Source organism: Stegodyphus dumicola, chromosome 7 (genome assembly GCF_044657685.1).
Source record: "Stegodyphus dumicola isolate Sdum_Otavi_A_Nest chromosome 7, ASM4465768v1".
NCBI lineage: Eukaryota > Metazoa > Arthropoda > Arachnida > Araneae > Eresidae > Stegodyphus > Stegodyphus dumicola.
The window spans coordinates 199,675,263-199,698,123 of NC_140774.1; the positions used below are offsets into that span (position 1 = coordinate 199,675,263).

The 22,861-nt window shown below is 34.8% G+C and overlaps 1 protein-coding gene across 1 annotated transcript in view; it reads left to right on the forward strand.

The window, feature by feature from the left end:
• Window positions 1-2,977: 2,977 nt before the first annotated feature.
• Window positions 2,978-22,861, forward strand: part of LOC118189758 (uncharacterized) — a 171,292-nt gene continuing 151,408 nt past the window's right edge. The window contains exon 1 of the mRNA XM_085821225.1: window positions 2,978-4,154. Coding sequence (XP_085677351.1) covers window positions 3,779-4,154 — 376 coding nt within the window. The 5' untranslated portion in view covers window positions 2,978-3,778. The remainder of the gene's footprint in view (window positions 4,155-22,861) is intronic.

Here is a 22,861-nt window from a genome sequence, read left to right on the forward strand (position 1 = left end):
GTCCTTAAACATTACGCGAAAAGGAAGGGATGCCCCGTGGAGGTTTTGTTAAGAGAAGTTGACTGGTATCCATGTTACCGCGAAAGACCGAAATTGGGGAATGTCGACTTTTACCGGAGAATGTCAACATTCACCAAATACGTCGATGAAATATTGAATATTGCATTACATTCTTTTACATTCGGACCCTCACCGGTGTATATCGACAATCACAGATATGCTGTGGTGTAGGTCGAAAAGAGAGGAGTATATGTACACGCTGTCTTTGCAAAAGGAAGTGTTCCACAAATAAATGCAGTCGTAAAAGCAAGGGCCTCTTGTGAAATTCAAAGTGTCATAATAGTTTAAGTTGTTGCAATAAATAAGATTTGAATCACATAATTTAGTAAGTTTTTAACTTCTATTATTTTCCTTTCTCATTTTGAATGTACTGTGTATTTTAGTTCTTATGTTCTTAAGTTCTTATTTTAAGACTTAAGTGCGTTTTTTCGCGATTGAATTACGGAGAAGAAAATATAATATTGTTATATGTTCAATATTCACCATTGAATGGTGAATGTTGTCATGGTGAATGTCGACATCAACCAGTGTAAGTCAGAAACAAGAGTATTTGAAAAATATTTTGGACATACACCAAGTTACTAGGTGAATGTTGACATTCACCGGTGAAAGTTGACATTCTCCAGATTTCGGTGTTTCACCGTAACATCCACATTACGCATGGGGAAAACTACGGAAACTCCCATACAACCAGCCCCGTTCGCGAGGACTCGAACCCCAGACCGAACTACCAGTGTACAGCGGCTTTTATCCCTCGGCCGCTGGTGGGTCTTGTCCTTGAGCTGATATTCGAACAGATTAGTGCAGGCCAGAATATGTCTGGCCTTTTCTGCTGGAGTCAGCTGATGCGGCACCCAGTGATTGAACTTGTGCGACAAGTTTATGCGATGCATAGCGCGACTAATTGCACATGGCACAAACGTCGAACTCCTTACCAAGCTCTCGGGCATCATCAACATCAGCAGGCCGGCCAGAGCTTTCTGCTTCTTGGATGTCATAGTCCTCGTTTGTGAACTTTCGGTACTAAGCCTTCGCAATGCCATATGATGCTACATTAGTACCTAAAGCTATATATATGATTTGGTGACATTCTGTAGCTGACCTTTTGCAACAGAACTGGAAGTAAACGATGGTTCCCATCTGGTAACGTGATAGTATCATTTCAGACACCTTTTACTTAATGATAACGGCATATTTTTGCAAATTTCACAACACAGTTTAGTTTAGTTTAGTTTAGTTTACGAGTGTGCTGCAACCCTCCTGGCCGATAATAATCTGCCTCATGGTTAACGCAGCACACCTGACGCAGACAAACAAGAATACAGTTAAAAGATAAAAGCAAAAGATTAAAATACAGATTAACACAGATTGTGTATCTTAAAAAATAGACTCACACAATACAAAATAAGGAAAATCATAAGCATAATCGGTTAGAAAACAAAAAATAGTAAGACGACGCATAAATCATTCACCCAACACATGAACTCGTAAATAAAAGAAAAACTAAAATATTTAATGTCCTAATTCCTATGAAAGTTTTGTTTTCATTCACTATCCTCATAATTTCTGTTGCATAGCTATTCAAGAATCTTCTTTTTTCAATTACATTATGTTCATTTATTTTTCGAGCTCACCAGCCGCCGAGCGGTAAAATCTCTGAACGCTGGTGGTTCGGTCCGAGGTTCGAATCCCGCGAACGGGCTGCATTGGCTTTCCCCATGTGTAACGTGTATACGAGCCAGTTTCCCTTACAACGTCCTCCACGAAGGCATCCCTCCCTTAAACAGATAGCCCTAGTGTGCCTTGCCGTATTCTCAGTACACCTTTGCATTTATTCTTCGAAATCTCGTTCTCACACTCCCGGTCAGTTTACATTCTTCCATAAAATGAGCTGCATTTTCACAACACAGTTTTCTAATGCATGTCTCCTTCTTTCAGATGCCAAAATCGTTTGACGTAATATGATTAAACACGCCAACGCGAACTCTTTGCGCAGACGATATTTGCTGTGGCGCGAAACATTCGTTAAGTCCGATATTTTGTGCCAACACTTTGGAAAGTGATAAGCCGTTTATAGCGATTCAACGCAAAATCCGATTGGAGACTATGGCTTGGTTTATTAGATTACGGCAAAGCATTCGAGGGATATTTGCCTTAAGGGAGGGATACTTTCGTGGAGGACTTTCTAAGGGAAACTGGCTCGTATACACGTTACACATGTGGAAAACCACGAAAACATCCATGCAGCCAGCCCGTTCGCGGGATTCGAACCTCGGACCGAACTACCAGTGTTCAGCGACGTTACCGCTCGGCCGCTGGTGGGCCCCGATTGGAAACTAATAGTTCATTTTGGCTGACGCCCCTTTAAGGCTAATATTAGGTATATTATAAATGAATAAATAATTCTTACTGAAAATCAGCGCAATGAAGTTGTCTTGAAACCAATTTTCATTCGGTGTTTCAGGCATTTATTCCAAGAAATTTTCAAATTTTAATCTCTGACGTTAGAGATCTTAAAAGAGAGTAGAATCATTATAAATGGTGTGCATGCAAAAATAATTCTCAGAAAATATAAAATAAATAAATAAAAGCAGGTTCGTAATTTAAAATTCCGACTTCGAAGTTTATATGTTCGGGAGCACGACTCCATGTGTTCGAAATGTGCGCGCCTGTAAATAACACAGTCTTTCCACAGTACGACGAACTCGCAGACTCTTCATTTTTATTATAATAAAGCTGGCGAAAATTGGTTTCGTTATTTGGGATTCGGAAAACATCGATTCTCTACTCTAGGTCAAAACAGAAATTGACATTTATCGCTGTTTGGCGAAGAGCGTTGGCGACGAAAGATGATTTAAGCGAGAAGCAACCCTTCCCAGCGAAGTCACTCATTCAAAGTTCGGTTTTTAGCTCTCATTCAACGCATGATCCTCGTTCAAAGTAGCGCTGTGAGTTGGATTTCTCATTTTTTTTTTTTTTTTTGTGCGTGTGTGTGATATTTTCATTTGACGTGTTGGTGGAACAAAACCAAAAAGAGACCTGTCCTTTTTTATGAAACAGTGGATAATGGCATGGGGCTTGACATCTTCGTTTATTTTAATTAACATTAGTCACGCTTCGAAAACTGATTCCACAGTCGTCGAAATGTGGTAGATATCTTGTGAATATTACTGCCATGCTGCTGTGGATTATATCTACGTGCTCCATTGAAAACTTGGATTACTAATTATGGTGCACAAATTTTGACATTTGCGAGAACATAAGATACCGGTATTTTGGCCTCCATTTTCATCGAAACAATCTCCGAAGCTGTCGCTTAAGAATGCTGAGTTATTTAGATAATATTTTTAATGTTTTTTTGCCTTTTTAATATGCAGGTTTTAATATAAACTGCGTATATGCACGCATTTCCGAATTGCATCAAAATTTATACAGAATTTTTAGAAAACACATGTGTGATTTTTAAATTTCATATAACCTGAACTTTAAAGAAACGAATTACTAACCATTCTTTCAGAAGAGTTTTAACTAATTTGGCCCAGAGCGCAATACTGTTTGGTTTCATATTTTTCATCAACAGAAATCTTTTGAGTCAGGTCAGCGTTACATCAGTGAAAGTATTTTATTGTTCCTGACAGTCAAACAGGTTTAATTAAAAATAACGAATTAATAGTGATGCCGGTATCCAGCCATTCTTCGTGCATTCAGTGACATTGTGATGTACAGCAGCGTACCGTACCGCGGTACAGACGACTGGGGTATGGTGTACCCCCATTACCCGTACAAGTACGAGGCGTATCCGGAAGAAGGTGGTGTGCCCCCCAACTGGGCGGGGGAGGCAGGAGGCACCAGCGACGAAAGTGTTCCTCCGATGGAAGGCGAAGACGAAGCCCCGGTCTCTCCCATCCCCGCATCGGCACCGAGAGCTGGCGGCAGGGGCTCGGGCGGAGGCAAGTCGGCATCCGCGGCGGCGGCGATGGAACCCAGGATCCGTAGGCCTATGAATGCTTTTATGGTGTGGGCCAAAAGCGAACGGAAAAGACTGGCAGACGAAAATCCGGACATGCATAATGCAGATCTCAGCAAACTACTCGGTGAGTGTTATGTTTTGCTATCTATATATTTATTTGCAGTTATGGATTTTTTACATCACGATACCCAACGCTTTACAAAATCGATTAAAGAATTTACAAAGGCCGATTTACAAAATCGGAGGCCTGGGTTGAAACCTGTCATGGTTTCCCTTAATTCCCTGTCAACCCTTAATTTTTTCAGCGTAGTTTAAATAATATACGTGTAATATAAGTTTTGTTTTTATGGTTTCTATTAGTATATGTTTCAAAAAATATAAACATAACATTTCAAATTAAGACCTTGTTTTTTTTTTATTATTATTATTATATTTGAGGTAAAGTTTATATGATATAAAGTATTTCATGAAATAGCTAAGTAACGTGTTTTATTCAGTGTTATTTAAGCAAAGTAGTGTATTTTGTCTTTCTGGTGTATTTCGTTTTTATGGGTTTAAATTAGTAAGAACTGCATAAGAATCAACTTAAGCATTTTAAATCCGGATCTAATTTTTTTTTCGCTGAGAAAAACTCTAAAAGAAAAAGGGAGAGAGTAGCCTACAGAATTTTTATTTATTTTACTACAAATATTGGCAAAATAGTATACGGTACGCCGTTGGTGCAATTTTGAAAATTGTCGCCAACACAAAAATGATTCCTTTACTGCTCATCATAAAACACCACGTTTACTGATCATCATAATGTCGCCAAATCCCGTGTGTACCGTATACTAGGATTAACCCCAAATATTAAATTCTACGGATATGAACAAATTAATGCAGTTAAATTGTTTATAATTTCAGCAATAAAATAATGAATAAAATGTTCAATTAAACAGAGCTTGGTAGAAATACCCTTCTGGTTCTAATTTTATTTTTTTGGAACATAGAATTGAAACAAAATTACATATTCCAAAGACAGGGCACGAGCCCTATTTGTTCCTCCAAAATTAAGGTATTGAATAGCGTACAGTGAAACTGCTTAAATTAGTAGATTGTGTAGATAAGATTTTTTATATTCTGGAGTGGGAGTATTCCCATTACAAATACTATTTATTGAGCATTAACATTGCGAAGTATGAAACTTATACATCCAGAATCATACAAAAATTTATTTAAAATTTCAAATATTAAAATTCCGTTCCGCCTTAGAAGCGCATTAGAATTCTGAAAGTTGATATTCAGGCGTGAGTTTTGGCTACACAACTGCGAAATAAATTTTAAGATTCTCGTCGTAGACTAAAATTTGTGCAGGAGAAGAGTCGGTGGCATTCTGTTCATCATCTTCGGCTAGAATTTAGTTTCTAAAAAAAAAAAAATGTAAAAATATAAAGTGCAGTAATGTAAGATAGCTAAGAACATTGGTTAAAAGTGGGGATAAAATAAAATTATAAAATAATAATAAATAAACTTTAAGGGGACGCATATACCTTAAAACCCATTAAATCTTCGTATATGTGACTGTTGCGTGTAGTGGGATAACTTATTTATTTTTAAAACCATTACTTCCAACTTTTTACAACTGACTTCATCATGTAGTTGCTTTCTGAAATAGTAATCAGAAAGTTTGTGTTGCCACAAATATTTTTATAATTTAATCCGCTTTGTGACAAAAATTTTCGTCATGTTTCCACCTTGCGCGCACAGTTTAAAACATTCTGTCGCATAATTGAATTCCATATTTAATATATAGCTTTTATAATTTTTACATTTTCTTATACTGCCATTTTTTATTCATAGTTAGTCATTTTAGACATTTTATTTTAAATGTCAGTTCGAGAAAATTGTGGAGTGAGTAAATAAAGATCTACCGAAAAGAGTGAATTGAAACCAAAATCTACTGCTTAGTGAGCCAAAACATCACTGGAAATGTTTGTTTGGCAAGGAATTTCTAGAACATTTGACGTTTGAATCCAATAGGTACCGGTTACAAAATCGTAGATAAATGAACTCAATCACAATCGACGAAATGAAGGTATTTTGGGGGATCTGTATGTACATGTCGGTTGTAGATTTACCATTTAGAAGATGCTAATGATCGCTGCAAACAAGGCGGGAAATGATTTCAAATGCAATGACCGTAAATCGTTGGGAAGAGATTTGTATGCATGTACGTATATGCATGCTGTCCACTGTAGTGAACAAACTGTAGCAATTATTTAAAAAGAAATTTGAATAAAATTAATTTTTTTATTATTACTAAGGTTATTTTAAGTAGAAAAAATACAAACATTTCCGTTTAACTTCTCTAAATTATTTGCATGCAACAAAGGGTTAATGCTTTCTTATTCGGCCATCAGCTTTATTGAAAATATCACTGAATCTTTTTTATAAATAATCATATAAATTCAAAATAACAGTTGAATATAAGGTAAAAATGCATATTTGTGGCCTCTTTTTTTTTAATTACAATTTATAGGAAAAAAAAATTGCTCATTTTCTTGTCTTCATTATTTTTGTTACATACTAGAAGACCCTAATACTTTCGAATATTTTATTTCGGAATTTTCCGGATAATCTATAAGAAATAAGCGTTTTTTCTTGAAATATTAACACATATGCTCCTCAAAATGCTGTAGAAAAACAGCTTTTGTAAATAATACATGAATATCAAAAAAAGCATTATCAAATATATTAGAAGTTATAATTCCAAAAAGAATCATAATTCTCCCCTTAACAAAAGCATGTCTGCAAACAGATTAATTCCAAACGATAAATTCTGAAGTAATTTCGATAAAATAGCCTTTCTATCTTTTTAGCATTTTAAACAAAATGTCTTTTCTCTCTCTCACACACACACACACATATATATTCAACTACTGAATATGCAAAATACGACTGCAAAATTTCGTTCATGTATCATATGTGATGATAAGATTTAGTAAGTAAAATGACGTAAATTGATGAAAGATGAATGCTTTGAATAGGGAAGACATTATTTTGCAGTCTGTTATGGATTGACGATTTGAAGATAACTGAAAATATCAATTACATAGCAGAAGATATAGGGAACTTTTGAAGAATCACAAAATCACCCGATATTCCAAATATATCTTTATTACTTGTTGCGATTTACAAAGGGGGCCAATTTGCAATTTTGATGATGGCGAATTACATATATATATATATATATATATATTCAAAAAATGAATGAATAAATTCATTGGAAACTTAATGTTCATTTTCTATTAATTATTCAAATGACTTGTGTCCCAACTTTATCCTAAAAAGTATGAGAGAGATACTCTAACACTCAGAAACAACCCACAATTTGGCATAGTCAGTTTGAGTAGAACACACAGATCAACAGATAATAGCAATTTTAGGGTTACCAGTGGCCAAGCGAACAAGATTCTCCAACACCGGTAGTTTAACTAGGTTAAAAACTGGCAAAATAGATTTTATTTTGCGATTATACCGCGAAAAGTGACGTTTATATGTACTAGATTTTCTTACAATTAACACAAATTCCAGTTTCCTCAAAATCATGATTTTTAAGTGCTTTGTCACGTTAAAATGCTTATATTAAAAATAAATGGTACTCTTCTGTTATCAAGACCGGATTCAGAAATGTATGTAGGCATATATATACATGAACATGCATACATGAACACATGTATCCATACATGCATTTCTATATCAGGTCCCGACAGTAGAAGAAAATAATAAATAAAATTAATAGCCCAATGGGCTATTAATTTCGTTTTGGCATTTTGCGTCCAAAACTTTAAATGTCAGTTTCAATGGCTAACCTTTGGAATATGGTAACAGGTAGTTTGGCGACATTTTGGTAAGGCGATAAAGGTTACTAGCTAGGACTTTAGCAGTGTACAGGGATAAAGTCAAGAGTGTGCACAATGCCATTTTTGTGCAATTCTGGGATTTTTTTTAAGTGAAAATAGGTCGACGTGTACATGGATGATACCCTGTATGTGCAATTCTTAAAAACGCGGCAAGCAAGCTAGGACTTTAGCAGTGTACATGGATAAAGTCAAGAGTGGGCACAGTGCAATTTTTGTGCAATTGTGGGATGTTTTTTTTAAGAAAAAGTAGGTCGACGTGTACATGGATGATACCGTGTTTGTGCAGTACTTAAAAAGTGTGGGCAAGCAGTGGGCGATTCTGCACTTTCTCCCAATTTCGCACCTAATCTTCGTCATGATTAAGCACTTTTGTTCCATAAAAGTTCTAGCATAAGCGTAATTCGGCTAGCAGATTGTTGGGGAAAAAAAAAAAAAAAAACACCTCTTTACTTCGTAAAAACAAAATGGCGTGAAAAAAAAAAAAAAAAAAAACTAGCAGATTGCTGTAGCAGGGTTGGTCGCCAAAAAATCGCCAAGTTACCATAATCCAAAGATTAACCGTTTCAATTTTCAAATTGTTGCCACCAAATATAATAGATGTCTTATATTTAAAAAAATTAAATAATGAAGAATCTGCATATATGTATGCTTTTCGCATTGTGATAAAACAGCGGTGCCTAGAGCCATCCAGTTTTGAATGACGTACGTCTCCACCCAATATGGACATCTGTAAGCCCAAATTTGGAATTTGTTTTCTAATCTATTTCATATTTTCTAAAGCATTTGAGTTTTTGATTGAAAAAGATCAACGATTTCAAAGCGAGCAGAGGCAACAGTGTGAGGGAAAAAAAAAAAAAAAAAAAAAAAAAACTCTTTATCTCCAGAGCGCGAGACTGTGTATCGGAAATTCTAAAGATATGCTCTTTTAAGTATTTTGTAATATGGCTGTCGAAGTGAATTTTATGGCTTAAGTGCGAAGAACGTGATATTTAATAAAGAAAGGTTAAAAACGTAAAAAAAAGAAAAAAAAACCCTTTGGACGTAATATAAAATCTGAAAGCTTTTTAGATTTTGTTTAAATAATTATAAAACAATTTATATTCTTGCCTACTTAAGGTATTTGCAGTTGATACGAAATGGCGTTTACTCAAATAAACCGCTAATTTATTGAAAATTCGATCAACTTTTAAGGAAAAAATTGCCCAAAGTCTTTTGCATAAATAAAATAAAATCATTCAGTCTCTAAAAAAGAACATAAAAAATGATTAATTTTTTTAATTCGTACGGCCTGTAGGATTGTAATCCATTTCATCTAAAATTTTTAATAAAATATTTAATTTCTCAAATTCACAATTTCTAAATTGAATTTAATCGCATCAATTTAATTAGTAACTTATTTAGTTAATATCTAGAGTACTAAATGTTAAACTCCCATTATTTTGGTTTATTTATTTAAAAAAAAATGTGGATATTTATTAAATAAGTAACGCATGATGTTCCACATCAGCATCGGCAGGACAGTTGGACGTCGGGAATTCGACTCGCATTCTAGCCTTTGCTAATGAGCTGCCAGTATAGTTTTCCCCGAGCGTAATATGAGTATACCTTTGTCTACCTTAAAACGTCCGCCACGAAGGCATACGTCCCCTCAGGTGAAGACTCTCTTGCTGCTTTGCGGATTAAACAACGTACATTTCAATTGGAATAACTCAACAGGCGACTTGCAGTCCTCTTAACATTTCGAGACATTTTATTCGCATATTCTAAAAGCCACCATGAAGTTCAATCTTATCGGTATCATGCAATATAATAGTTAGACAAATTTGTTCTTCAGTTATCGACTTTTGAAAGGGAAAAAAAATAATAATAAATCTGAAAGCTTTCGCATTTTATATAACGCCCAAAATGCCGTTTCTTTAACGTTTTTTGTGTTACCTTTATTTATTAAATATCATGTTCTTCGCACTTAACCATAAAATTCAATTCAACAGCAATATCACAAAATAATTCTTAAATGGGCCTAGCTTTAGAATTTCCCATAGACAGTCTTGCGCGCTGGAGATATAAATGTTTTTGTTTTTTACATGCAGTTTTGCCATTGCTCGTTTTTGGAATCGTGGAGTTTGTTAATCAAAAATTATTTAATATTCGACAAAATATGAAATCGATAATAAAACAAATTCGAAATTCCAAATTTGGGCTTTCGGATGCTCATATTTGAATAGTATTATACTACGTTATTTAAAATTAGATGTTTGTAGGTCCGTCGTTTTATCACAATGCGACAAACATATATACATTTATGCAGATTCCTTATTATTTAATTTGAGTATCATGCAGGGCTGTAATATTGGGTGACAACAGTTTCAAAAGTCAACAAACATTTAGTGAACGCACGCAAAGTGCCAAAACGAAATGAATAGCCCTTCGGGTCAAGTTGTCCCTTTTGGCTTAAAAGCTTCTGAACGTGATTTAATTAATTGATAGTATCTCTTTAGATACTGAAATACCTTGAAATTCCTATAAATATCTACGAAGTTTCCCTTCTTTGTTGTGATTAGCGCATTCTTTCCCCGCCATGAGAAATTCTAGGAATCGCTTAAGAAATAAAAATTTGAACCAATGCTTTCGGATTGCTGCCAAAGATGGCGATTTTTTTTCAATACTGCGTGGATAATTTTTGTTCATTTTTATCGTTTTTTCATCGCTTAAGTAGGAAAAAATATCTCCAACTCCTTACTTAAGCTTTGCTTTTAGCCACTAGTAATCATGCATTTAATTCACGTGAAATTTCCCAACATTCATTGAGCGTGAATTGTATTGAATATTAGTTTTAAACTGCACTGGTGTCATAAAGGTGTTTTTACCTATAGATTACGTGAAAACTCTCTCGGTCTTATACTCACAGCTCAACATTTAGAAATAATTCTTTTACTTAACCCTTTATATTAAAAGAAACCATATTTTACGTTTCGCCTTTAAGTATTGCAATTAGACAATAAATTGCCTAAATGCAATTGTAATCTAATTGTCTAATCAGACATTTAATTAATAAGACATTGTGATCTAATTGTCTAATTAGACAATTAGATTACAATAATTTCCTAGGAGACAACTAATTGTCTTCCTAGGAGAACCCCTCTAACGAGTCAAACATACATAGGAGGCATATTTATATGCAGGCTTTGTATCTTTATATGATAATACGATATTACGATATTGTTCTGTTAGCAGGGCCGGATCCAGAAATGTAGGTATGTATGTATATCTGCACAAATGTATATGTGTGTATACATATATATGCACACACATACACATTTTCATACATTTCTGAAATCGGTCCCGGTAACAGAACAGTGCCGATAATACACGAAGCGGCCGAGCGGTAAAGTCGCTGAACACTGGTACTTTGGTCCGAGGTTCGAATTCCGCAAACGGGCTGTCTGCATGAGCGTTTATGTGCTTTTATCCCCTGTGTAACGCGTATACGAGCTAGTTTTCCTTAGAAAGTCCTCCGCGAATGCATTCCTCCCTTTAGGCAGATAACCCTGGAGGCTTTGCCGTAATCACATAAACCAAACCAAACCAATAATACCCAGCAAGCAGTTTCGTATCAAAACATTGCATGCACCAACATTGCCTACTCACCGCAGTTAAAAAATTTACGTTACATTTTCTGTTATACCGGTGTTTTTGTTTTCAAATTAAGGGTTTTCAGTAAAACGTTTTTATAACATGTTACTCTATTTCGTTGGTTATTGAACAAACTAACTAAGCAGATATATTTCTAATGCGCAGAAAAACTGCGACGGTCTAAATGAGCTGAGACGAAAGTATGTTTTCCTTTTGAAAGTCTCAAATTGACGTATGTATCACTTTCAGAGAAAATTCTTTGACACGTGTTGTCCTATGGCAGAAAAGATCCTAGGATAAAGGAATTTCAAAATATTATTATAACTCATTTATACGGAGGCTTCTTGTGTATTTCTTCATTCACGGAACTCGAAACGTCAAATTTTATTTCGTGCCATGTAACAGGCTAAGAAATTTAACACGTGGAAGGAAAGCGTTTTCCTATTTAAATTGTAGTACGAAAAAATTTTCATATAAAGCCACCATTTTCGCCATGTTACTGCTTTACTGTATATATTTAAGATGAATCAGTTATTTGTAAATAAACACCGTTTCTTTATTCAGTATTTAAAAATTTAAACTTTCATTTAAATTTATACATTGTATTATTTGGCAAGTTATAGAAGTATTTCGTGATGTCCTTCGAACTGTTGGGCTACTGTTATTTCCACAGCACAAACTTTAATATACAAAATTATTTACAGTTACATAGTTTCGTATTGAGAGCTAAAAAGTCATGGGCCTACCGGCGGCCGAGCGGTAAAGTCGCTGAACACTGGTAGTTCCATCCGAGGTTCGATTCCCGCGAAGAGGCTGGCTGCATGGGCATTTTCGTGGTTTCCCCCCATGTATAACGTATTTACGAGCCAGTTTCCTTTAGAAAGTCCTACACGAAGGCATACTGCCCCTCAGGTAGATAGTCCTCGAAGCTTTGCCGTAATCACATAAACTAAGAGATATGCTCTCCTCATGGCTGTCCGGACGATTCCGCACTGGCGCGAGACAGTGTTGCCACAAAAGTTCAAAGAAATAAAATGCTGCCCTGATAGTAGGAAGAAAAGATCCTCAAATTCGGTAACAAAAACTAATATGATATCTCAAAATTTGGTATTTGTTCTGTTATCAGATCCGGATCCTGAAATGTATGTATGTATTGATATATGTGTTCATGTATTCATGAATATATGTAAGTACAAATGTATGTGTGTGTATACACACTAACACATACATATACACACTCATACATTCACGCCGTCATATACATTCATATATTTCCTACCCTAAATTTTACGACTGATAAAATTTCCTGCTGCAAAGTATTTTTAATAATTTGATAAGTATGAATATATTTTTAATGCGATCGTATTTAGATATATTATTTTTTAAATTTTTAAATGTTCGTTCTTTTTTTTTTTTTTTTTTTTTTTTCCGTTTGTCACATTTTTAACAACAGGCTCAGAGTCTTCAAAGTTGTACATGGCACAAAATTGAAAATTCGAAGAAATCGTATTTTTCTTATATATCTTAGCATTCATTCATTAACCAGTTAACTGTGGCGGCTTCGTTTAAGAGTGAACACCGTTTTTGTGTCGCCAGAATCGAGCCATGAAGAGTATATTCGTCCATCACAGAGTAAGTTGCGTTGGTAAGATATTGGATGAAAAAGATGAGCTTATTTTATAAAATTAAAAATTTTATTACTAATATTTACTTATTTGGTTAACATAAGCATATATTACATACATATTAAACTAAAAACGCAATCAATTAAAATAAATATTATGCAAATAAAAGTAAGAATTTAAATTCTTGCTATGAAGTGATATTCAGCGAAACAGGGTACTATACGCAATGAGCCTTTGCAAATCGAACACCAGTAACGCGATTCCTTTCGTATCTTACGTTTGTAGCAATGCAAACACCTTCGCGTAGGGTTTTTTAGTCCAAAGGGATTTGAATCCCGAAGGACTATTAGTTTCGTTTTGGCATTTTGCGTCGGACTCATAAATGTCGGTTCACTTTTCAAACTGTTGCCACAAAATGTTAGAGTCCTGCGTTATATTTGAAGAAATTAAATAATGAAAAATCTGCATAAATGTATGTATATTTCTCGTATTGTGATAAAACAACGGTACATAGAGTCATCGAATTTTGAATAACGTAATCCTCCAACGAATATGAGCATGTGGAAGACCAAATTTGAAATTTGAAATTTGTTTTATGATCGATTTCCTATTTTTTAAAACTTTGACGAATTTTTGATTAACAGACTCAAGGATTTCAAAGCGAGCAATGGCAACGTTGTGCAGAAAAAACATTTTTATCTCCAGCGCGTGAGTCTCTGTATCGGAAATTCTAAAGATATGCTCGTTTTAAAACTATTTTGCGATATTGCTGTTGCGCTGGATCTTATGGTTTAAGTGCGAGGAACATGATATTTAATAAAAAAAGGTAACACACAAAATGTTAAAACACGCCCCTTTGGACGTAATTTAAAATCTGAAACATTTCAGATTTTTTTTTTTTTTTTTCCCCGATGTTCCGGTTGTAACCGGAACATGATTCCCGCCTGATTGGCTTATATTAGGTCTAAATGGCAGAGTTTCTGTCGATTTATTTCTTTCAATTGGATGCGTCGCAAAAGTTTCTTCAATAAATTTTCAATAAATGCGTCGCAAAAGTCGATATCAGCTGCTACAGTCTGCGGTTGAGTTCTGTTTGGATTGGATTAAATGATGACACTGCAAGACGAGAACATATGTTCTGTAATGCTTAATGAAACCTTTACTTTTCGAGAATATTCCACTCCTCGATACTCGTATTTTCTTGAGCAATGATGGCTTCGATGGAGTCATTTGCACCATCTAAATTCCCGTTTCAGCATCTTCAGAATTTAAAGCGTTAAAATATATTTTTAAACATAACATCTTGCTTATCCAGTTATATTTGCAAATGGCGATATGTAAGTTGTAGAATATTTTGAAGTTTGTTATTTTAATTTTAAACTACCTTCTCTTCTTGCTTCCCACCTACTGTTCCCTACCAGAATAAGTTTTTGTATCGCGCTGCATATAAATCAGGTAGAAGGAGTATTTAACCCTTTGGCTGCATTTGACGTATTAGTACGTCATGCCTTTGTTTGAACAAAGACGAACATGGCGTTTTGATACGTCAACACCAAATTAGGAAGGATACTACCTGGCTGTGCAAAGAATGCAAAATACCACTGCATTTACCAACCTGTTTTAGAAAGTATCACACGCTTCAACATTATTGATAATTTGCCTATTGAGCAAAAAGTTCATACGCGATCATGTTCCATTATTTTTTTACATAATATGAATGCATTCAGACATATAAAGTCTAAGAAATGGAGACATATCTTTTTCTAATACTTTTGAGTCGTTTTCTTGCTGTGGAGTACTCTATGATAATTCCATCGCTCATATTCCACTTCACCCATTTTTTATTGTAATCAATCACTAGCTCCAGTTTCTTTGTGAATATTTTTCTTTTCTCTGTTTCTATTACGTGTCATTATGTACAGGCCCACCAGCGGCCGAGCGGTAAAGACGCTGAACACTGGTAGTTCGGTCCGAGGTTCGAATCCCGCGAACGGGCTGGCTGCATGGGCGTTTTCGTGGTTTTCCCCATGTGTAACGTATATACGAGCCAGTTTTCCTTAGAAAGCCCTCCACGAAGGCATCCCTCCCTTTAGGCAGATAGCCCTCGTGTGCTTTGCCATAATTGAATAATCCAATCCAATCCATTATGTACAGTACTTACTAAATAAAGCTCCTTCTTATCTTTCCATTTCATTAACATAATATAAGCATGACGAGTATACTCGTCAGTACACAAAATAGTGTCGCTTCTCTATAACGAATATACTCGTCAATCACAGTTAACTGGTTAATCTTTATAAGTCTGTATAAAGCTCGACTCTTTCATACATGTGCTTGATTCTTTTCATAGAATTTATCATTCCGAATACAGTTTGTTTCTATTAAGATTTAGGGAAGAAAGTAAGCTGAGGGTACCAAATCTGATGAATAAGGGAAGTGTCCAGAACTGCGACCGTTACCTCCGTTATGTTTTAGTAGCATGGATGTGTTTGCCGGCGTATTTTTCGTACAGCAGAAATCACTTAATTCTATTACTTTTTTCGGTTCTAATCCGGCGAATTCTGTTCTGTTATCTGGACCGGAGTCGTCGCCAAATGTTTCTTTAAACTCGCCAAGAGAATGGTTCATATAAACTCATATTATAAAGTTCATATTATAGTTAAAGAAATTAGATAATGAAGAATCTGCATGAATGTATGCATGCCTCTCGCGGTGTGAAAAAAAAGACTGTACCTAGAGCCATCCAATTTTGAATATCGTAATCCTTCACCCGAACATGGGCATATGGAAGCCCTAATTTTAATTTGTTTTATTATCTATATCATATTTTATATAACTTTCACGAATTTTTGACTAACAAATTCAACAATTTTAAAGAGAGCTATGGCAACACTGTATGTAGGGGGGGGAATTATCTCCAGCGCGCGAGACCGTGTATCGGAAATTCTAAAGATATGCCGTTTTTAAATTATTTTGTGATACTGCTGTTAAACTGAAATTTGTGGTTTAACTGCAAAGAACATGATATTTAATAAATACATTTTATTAAATATTTTTTCGAATTTGTTTATCTCTTTCATATTTTATAAAACTGTGAGGAATTTTTGATTATTAAACTCCACGATTTCAAAGCGAGCAATGGCATCATTGTACGGAAAATAACATTTTTATTTGCAGTGCGTGAGACTTACTGTCTATCCGAATTTCTAAAGATATGATGTTTTTTAAGTATTTTGTGATATTGCTGTTGAAATGAATTTTATGTGGTTTAAGGGCGAAGAACATAATATTTAATAAATAATGGTAACGCATAAAGCTTTAAAAAAAAAAGCCCGTTTGGACGTAATATAAAATCTGAAACCTTTCAGATTTTTTTTTTTTTTTTCTATGTGTGTGTGTATATTGACGGCTGAAATAATATCTGCTTTTCATATTATCCATATCTAACCCCACCGTGTTACAGGGATAAGATATATTAATTATTAAAGCTTTGTTAGGCGATAAGAAAATAATAAAAATGACCTTAATTAATTTAACCTTAATAAAATTATCCATTACCGTCTGACTCTAGTTTTTTAGAATAGAATATTCAGGAGTTTTGAGTCTTTTGGGTGTGCCATGTGGTGCTTTCATTACAGAAATAAAAAACGTTGTTTAAAATTAATTATGACAAGAAATGTTTTAATGAAAGCGAATAAAAGGATAAAGAAAATGCTATTGAGAAAATAGGCAAAATCTTTATCAAACTAAGAAGGCATGCGTAACGTACAGTTTCCCTTATAAAGTGCTCCACGAAGGCATCCCTATTCTTAGGCAGATAGCCCTCAAGGCCGTAATCACATAAACCAAACGTATGTCATGGACTATTTTACAAGTGGTATAGCTTTCTGCTTGGGGAAATGGAGGCTCTGGAACTCTAACTGATTATGGATTTTTAATTTTTGAGGCTATTATTATTGCAGATAATTTTTCAGTTCCGTGTACTTAATGATAATTTTCCGAGTCAGTTTATATACGAGTATAAGTAAAACCAAGCATCAAATTCGACTTCTTAAAATGTACATGTGATAGCAGTCCATTAGTAAAGCAAAAAGATAAGAAATGCAAATCTCTAACCGCGTCATATTTTTAATTTTTCTCTTCGTCTGCGTTAATTAAAATTTGCAGATATTAAAAAAAAAAATTATCTGTAATGGCCAATACTTGCAAACATCTACATCCTGCAAAGATCTTTTTCCTTGCGCGAATCGTTCGCGCGGATGAGCGAATTTTCACGGGTCACATGCAACGATGGTGAAGAAAATTCCGCATAGAACGATTATAAATCCGAACGCTATTCAACACTTTCAGGCCTTTCTGCCTTTCGAGGTCAGTCTACTGCACCTAGTGCTGGAAAGTAGCTAATATCAGCTGCTACAGTCTGCGGTTGAGTTCTGTTTGGATTGGATTGGATTAAATGATGACACTGCAAGACGAGAACATATGTTCTGTAATGCTTAATGAAACCTTTACTTTTCGAGAATATTCCACTCCTCGATACTCGTATTTTCTTGAGCAATGATGGCTTCGATGGAGTCATGTGCACCAACTAAATTCTCGTTTCAGTATCTTCAGGATTCAAAGCATTAAAATATATTTTTAAGCAAAACATCTTGCATATCCAGTTACATTTAGAAATGGCGATATGTATGTTGTAGAGAATATTTTGAAGTTTGTTATTTTAATTTTCAAACTACCTTCTCTTCTTGCTTCCCACCTACTATACCCTACCAGAATAAGTTTTTGTATCGTGCTGCATATAAATCAGGTAGAAGGAGTATTTAACTCTTTGGCTACATTTGACGTATTAGTACGTCATGCCTTTGTTTGAACAAAGATGAACATGGCGTTTTGATACGTCAACACCAAATTAGGAAGGATACTACCTGTCTGTGCAAAGAATGCAAAATACCACTGCATTTACCAACCCGTTTTAGAAAGTATCACACGCTTCAACATTATTGATAATTTGCCTATTAATTATAACCGAAGTTCATTTGTTTAAAAGTATTCTGTAAGGCTAACTGCCTGAAGTTGTTGTTTCAATGGTATGTAGAAGTATATATATAATGAATAATACAAAATAAATTAATTCTTGCATAAAATCTACTGTTCTTACTCGCCCACAAAATTAAATATGCTCCAAGTGCTAAAACCTTTTGAAAAAATTAATAATGAATGTGAAAGCTTTCAGATTCTACATTACGCCTAAGGGGGCGTTTTTTAAACGTTTTGTGTGTGAACTCTATTTATTAAATATCATGTTCTTTGCGCTTAAATCATAAAATTCAGTTCAAAAGCAATATCGCAAAATATCTTTAAAATGGAGCACATCTTTAGAATTTCCGATACACAGTCTCGCACGCTGGAGATAAAAATGTTTTTCGTGTAGAACGTTGCCATTGCTCCCTTTGAATTCGTTAAAGTTTTACAAAATAGGAAATGGATCATAAAATAAATTCTAAATGAGGGCTTCCATATGCAAAATTCAGTTCAACAGCAATATCGCAAAATAGCTTTAAAATGGAGCCTATCTTTAGAATTTCCGATACACAGTCTCGCGCGCTGGAGATAAAAATGTTTTTTCTGTACAACGTTGCCATTGCTCCCTTTGAAATCGTTGAGTTTTTTAATCAAAAATTCGTTAGTTTTACAAAATATTAATCGGATAATAAAATAAACTCCAAATTAAGGCTTCCAGATGCCCATATTCGGGTGGAAATTTACGTTATTCAAAATTGGATTTCTCTAGGTACCGTTGTTTTATCCCAATGTGAGAAACATACATACATTTATGCAGATTCTTCATTATTTAATTTCTTTAAATATAATACAGGTTTGTAATAGTTGGTGGCAACAGTTTGGAAAGTGAATCAACGCAGAATGCCAAAACGAAATTCATAACCCTTTTGGGCTAATAAATGTGTACCCAAAGTGTTAAAGGAAGGTTTCTCTTAAGTTTCAAATGACCACGATAAGACTTTTGTTTGGAGTTGGAAGCATTACAAAGTTTTCAAATGACCACTGTGCTTCGGCAACGTTTTGGGATTAAGTCCGAATGAAATCCAAAGTCCCGGGAAAATAACACTCACATCAACCTCGTAAGATTTTTAAAAGACATCTCTTTTTACCATAGGATTTGAACTACATTTTATCCTACTCTACCTGTTGTAGAGCATTTCTCAGTCATCTCTCCATGCCTTCATCTCATTGGAAGAAACCCCCCACATCAACTTCGTAAGATTTTTAAAAAGACATCTCTTTGTACCATATGATTTGAAGTTATTTTCCTTTTATCCTGCTCTACCTGTTGCTAGAGCATTTCCCAAAGTCATTTCTCCATAAGCGATAAGCAACGGAGCACGTGGGCACTGTCCCTTTACCAAAAGGTTAATCGGTATAGCACCACGTCCACCTATATCTAGAGCCTAAAGAGGAATCACAAGATGCCACGCACCGGGCTCCCAAACCCAAAGCCAAATTCAACCCGGGGGCAGTCCAACAGACCAAATGCCCACGAAAGACAGTCCCAACAACCGCCCAGGCCCCACATTTATTAAATAAAATAACAAAAGCGTGCAGGGCCAAAAAGGGTGAGTTTTGGCAATATGCAAAAATTTTACAAAGGTGTAATACACACAAATATAGAATATACATAAGCTAAAGTACAGTGTGATGTTGAGCAGCCCAATAATATACAATGAGTAAAATATAGACAGTAGAATTAGACTTAATGACAATATAACATAAAAATAGAGAACATAGTGACATAATGAATGTAAATGATTACAGCAATACACAGAGGATATACCAAAAGAAATAAAAATAAAATAATACAATAGCCATCAGTGTATGACTGGAAGTACTGATACATGAGAAATGCGTAAAGCATTCAGATCGGGATACATTGCATAGCCAAGTACATATATTTGACAAAGTAACATATTGAAAGTCAGTGTAATAAACTAGATATTCGCTATGACAAAGTCATGTTACAATACCGCAGGTAGTGATGTGATACAGAAGAAGTAGGTAGCGTACAATATAATTTGATCTCGGTACGCATTCAATCCCTGTGGTACAACAATAGTTAGGAAAAAGGAATATGTTATACAAAATATATTTAGCATGCAACTGTGTTTAAGATATACAAAGGTCGATACATTGGTTACTACCAATTATGGTACAGGATTCGTACCAAACTTAGTAACTGAATGCAATAGCGGTACAATACAGTTGATCACGTGGTATTGTGGGAAAAACATGCAATAAGGCTAATTATACGATTATGAGGAATGAAAATAACATATTTAGCCTGCATAAAAGTTAACGAATATAAGATACCATACAATACTATACAATATTACAATACAATACAATACAAAAAAGAAATTAACATATTTAACCTGTATTAAAAGCCAACTGATATAAGATACAATACTATACAATACCACAATACAATACGATACAGTAGATACAATACCACAGTACAATACGATATAGTAGATGCTATACAATACTGTACAATGAAAATACAAAATACATTCAGTGTTGGTGACACAAAAATACATTTAAAATTGTCATGACACCAGTGATCCTAATGCAGCAAATAAATTGATGCAGTTACCTGCATAAAAGTTAACTAATATAAGATACCATACAATACTATACAATACTACAATACAATACAATACAAAAGCTAATTAAACGATTATAATGAATAAAAATTAACATATTTAACCTGTATAAAGCCAACTGATATAAGATACTGTACAATACTAAACAATACCACAATACGATACGATACAGTAGATACTATACAATACTATACAATAAAAATATAAAATACATTCAGTGTACCATCATCGGCATTCCAGGCTCATTTCATCAATTCACTTGACACAGTGTGTTTGTGCATCTTTAATTTTATTCACCATTTGTCTGGCGCATAATAATCCTCGAGGTTTTGTGCCATTAAAAAACCAACCAACCGGGAAAATAACACTTACTTTTTAACCTTTAGAATGCCTTCCTTGTAAATTTATACAGCGCTGGGAACGTTCATACAGTTGGGTTTCGTTTCTTTGTAGACCTCGTCTTTTGGAATATTGCCTGCAGTTGTGGTTTTTTTAATCTCTTTAATGGTGTTCAAGAAAAGACTTTTGTTTGGAAGAAAATGTCTGCAATTGTCAGATCGAACTGCTTGACGAGAATGGAGTTGTATAACAAGGCACTGGAACGAAAACTTGCTAAAATCATTTCAGTGCTGAACTCTCTTCATAAGTCTATCCATTAAGTCTTTATAAATTGTGGAGTTTACCTTCTGCCCCTCAGGAACCAATTCCTCTGTGATTAGCCCTTTCTGATCCTAAAACATTCAGCAAGATGGTCTTCGCTCAGTATTTCCGGAAACTTGAGTTTCTGTGGCCGTTTTGTCTGGAGATCCCGAGCAAAACATCAAATTTCATCTCCAGTCACAGTTTGCTTGAAAAAGTGAAGATAATTTATCTCTATTTAAATCAAAACATGACATTCAGAAATTTGATCTTCTTGCTTTTCTGCAAAGCAAGAGGAAATCTTTCACTTTTCGAGATCTTCGTCGACAGTTTTGTGAGCAATGTCTGTTAATGTTAAGCTCATCATCTATCCTTAAAAAAGGCAAGAGACGATTTTTCAGCAGCATTAGAACTTTTTCCTCGTGTTCTCATTCGTGACTGCGAAGGACGATCGCTCCTCGGTCACATCATCTTTACGTCTATCAAAAAATCGTTCGCGAAAAACATTCTATCGTGTTAATGCTTGATCCCCTGTGCTTTACATATTACATCAGTTATTTCCGTTGCTTTTTTTTTTTTTTTTTTTTTTTTTTTTTTTTTTTTCTCTATACAGCAAACTGTATTTTTGTTGTTCTCTGATCAGCTTTCAAATCCATGACAGCAAATGTTCGATGTATCAAAGCAAACGCTACCAGCGCAGAAATTTCTATCCTTAAACACACGATATTGTAGGGCAAACAAACTGATATATTAGCACAAACCTTAGAACTCTAATTATCCGAACTCCGATTATCCGAATCACTTTCAGACTTTCAAAGTGTTTCAGAATCAACTGAAGAAGAGAAGGAAAAGAAGCTCAAGAAAAGGAAAGGGAAATAGAGGAGGAGATGAGGATGACGTATGGAGAGTATGGAACAGAGTATGGAACGCAGAATGGACTTGTAAATAATGGACAGTACAATTTCAATTATCCGAACTCCGACTATCCGAATCACTTTCAGACTTTCAAAATGTTTCAGAATCAACTGAAGAAGAGAAGGAAAAGAAGCTCAAGAAAAGGAAAGGTAAGTAGAGGAGGAGATGAGGATGACGTATGGAGAGTATGGAACAGAGTATGGAACTCAGAATGGACTTGTAAATAATGGACAGTACAACTTCAATTATCCGAACTCCGACTATCCGAATCACTTTCAGACTTTCAAAATGTTTCCGAATCAACTGAAGAAAAGAAGGAAAAGGGGAAAAAGAAGCTCAAGAAAAGGAAAGGAAAGTAGAGGAGGAGATGAGGATGACGTATGGAGAGTATGGAACAGAATATGGAACGCAGAATGGACTTGTAAATAATGAACAGTACAA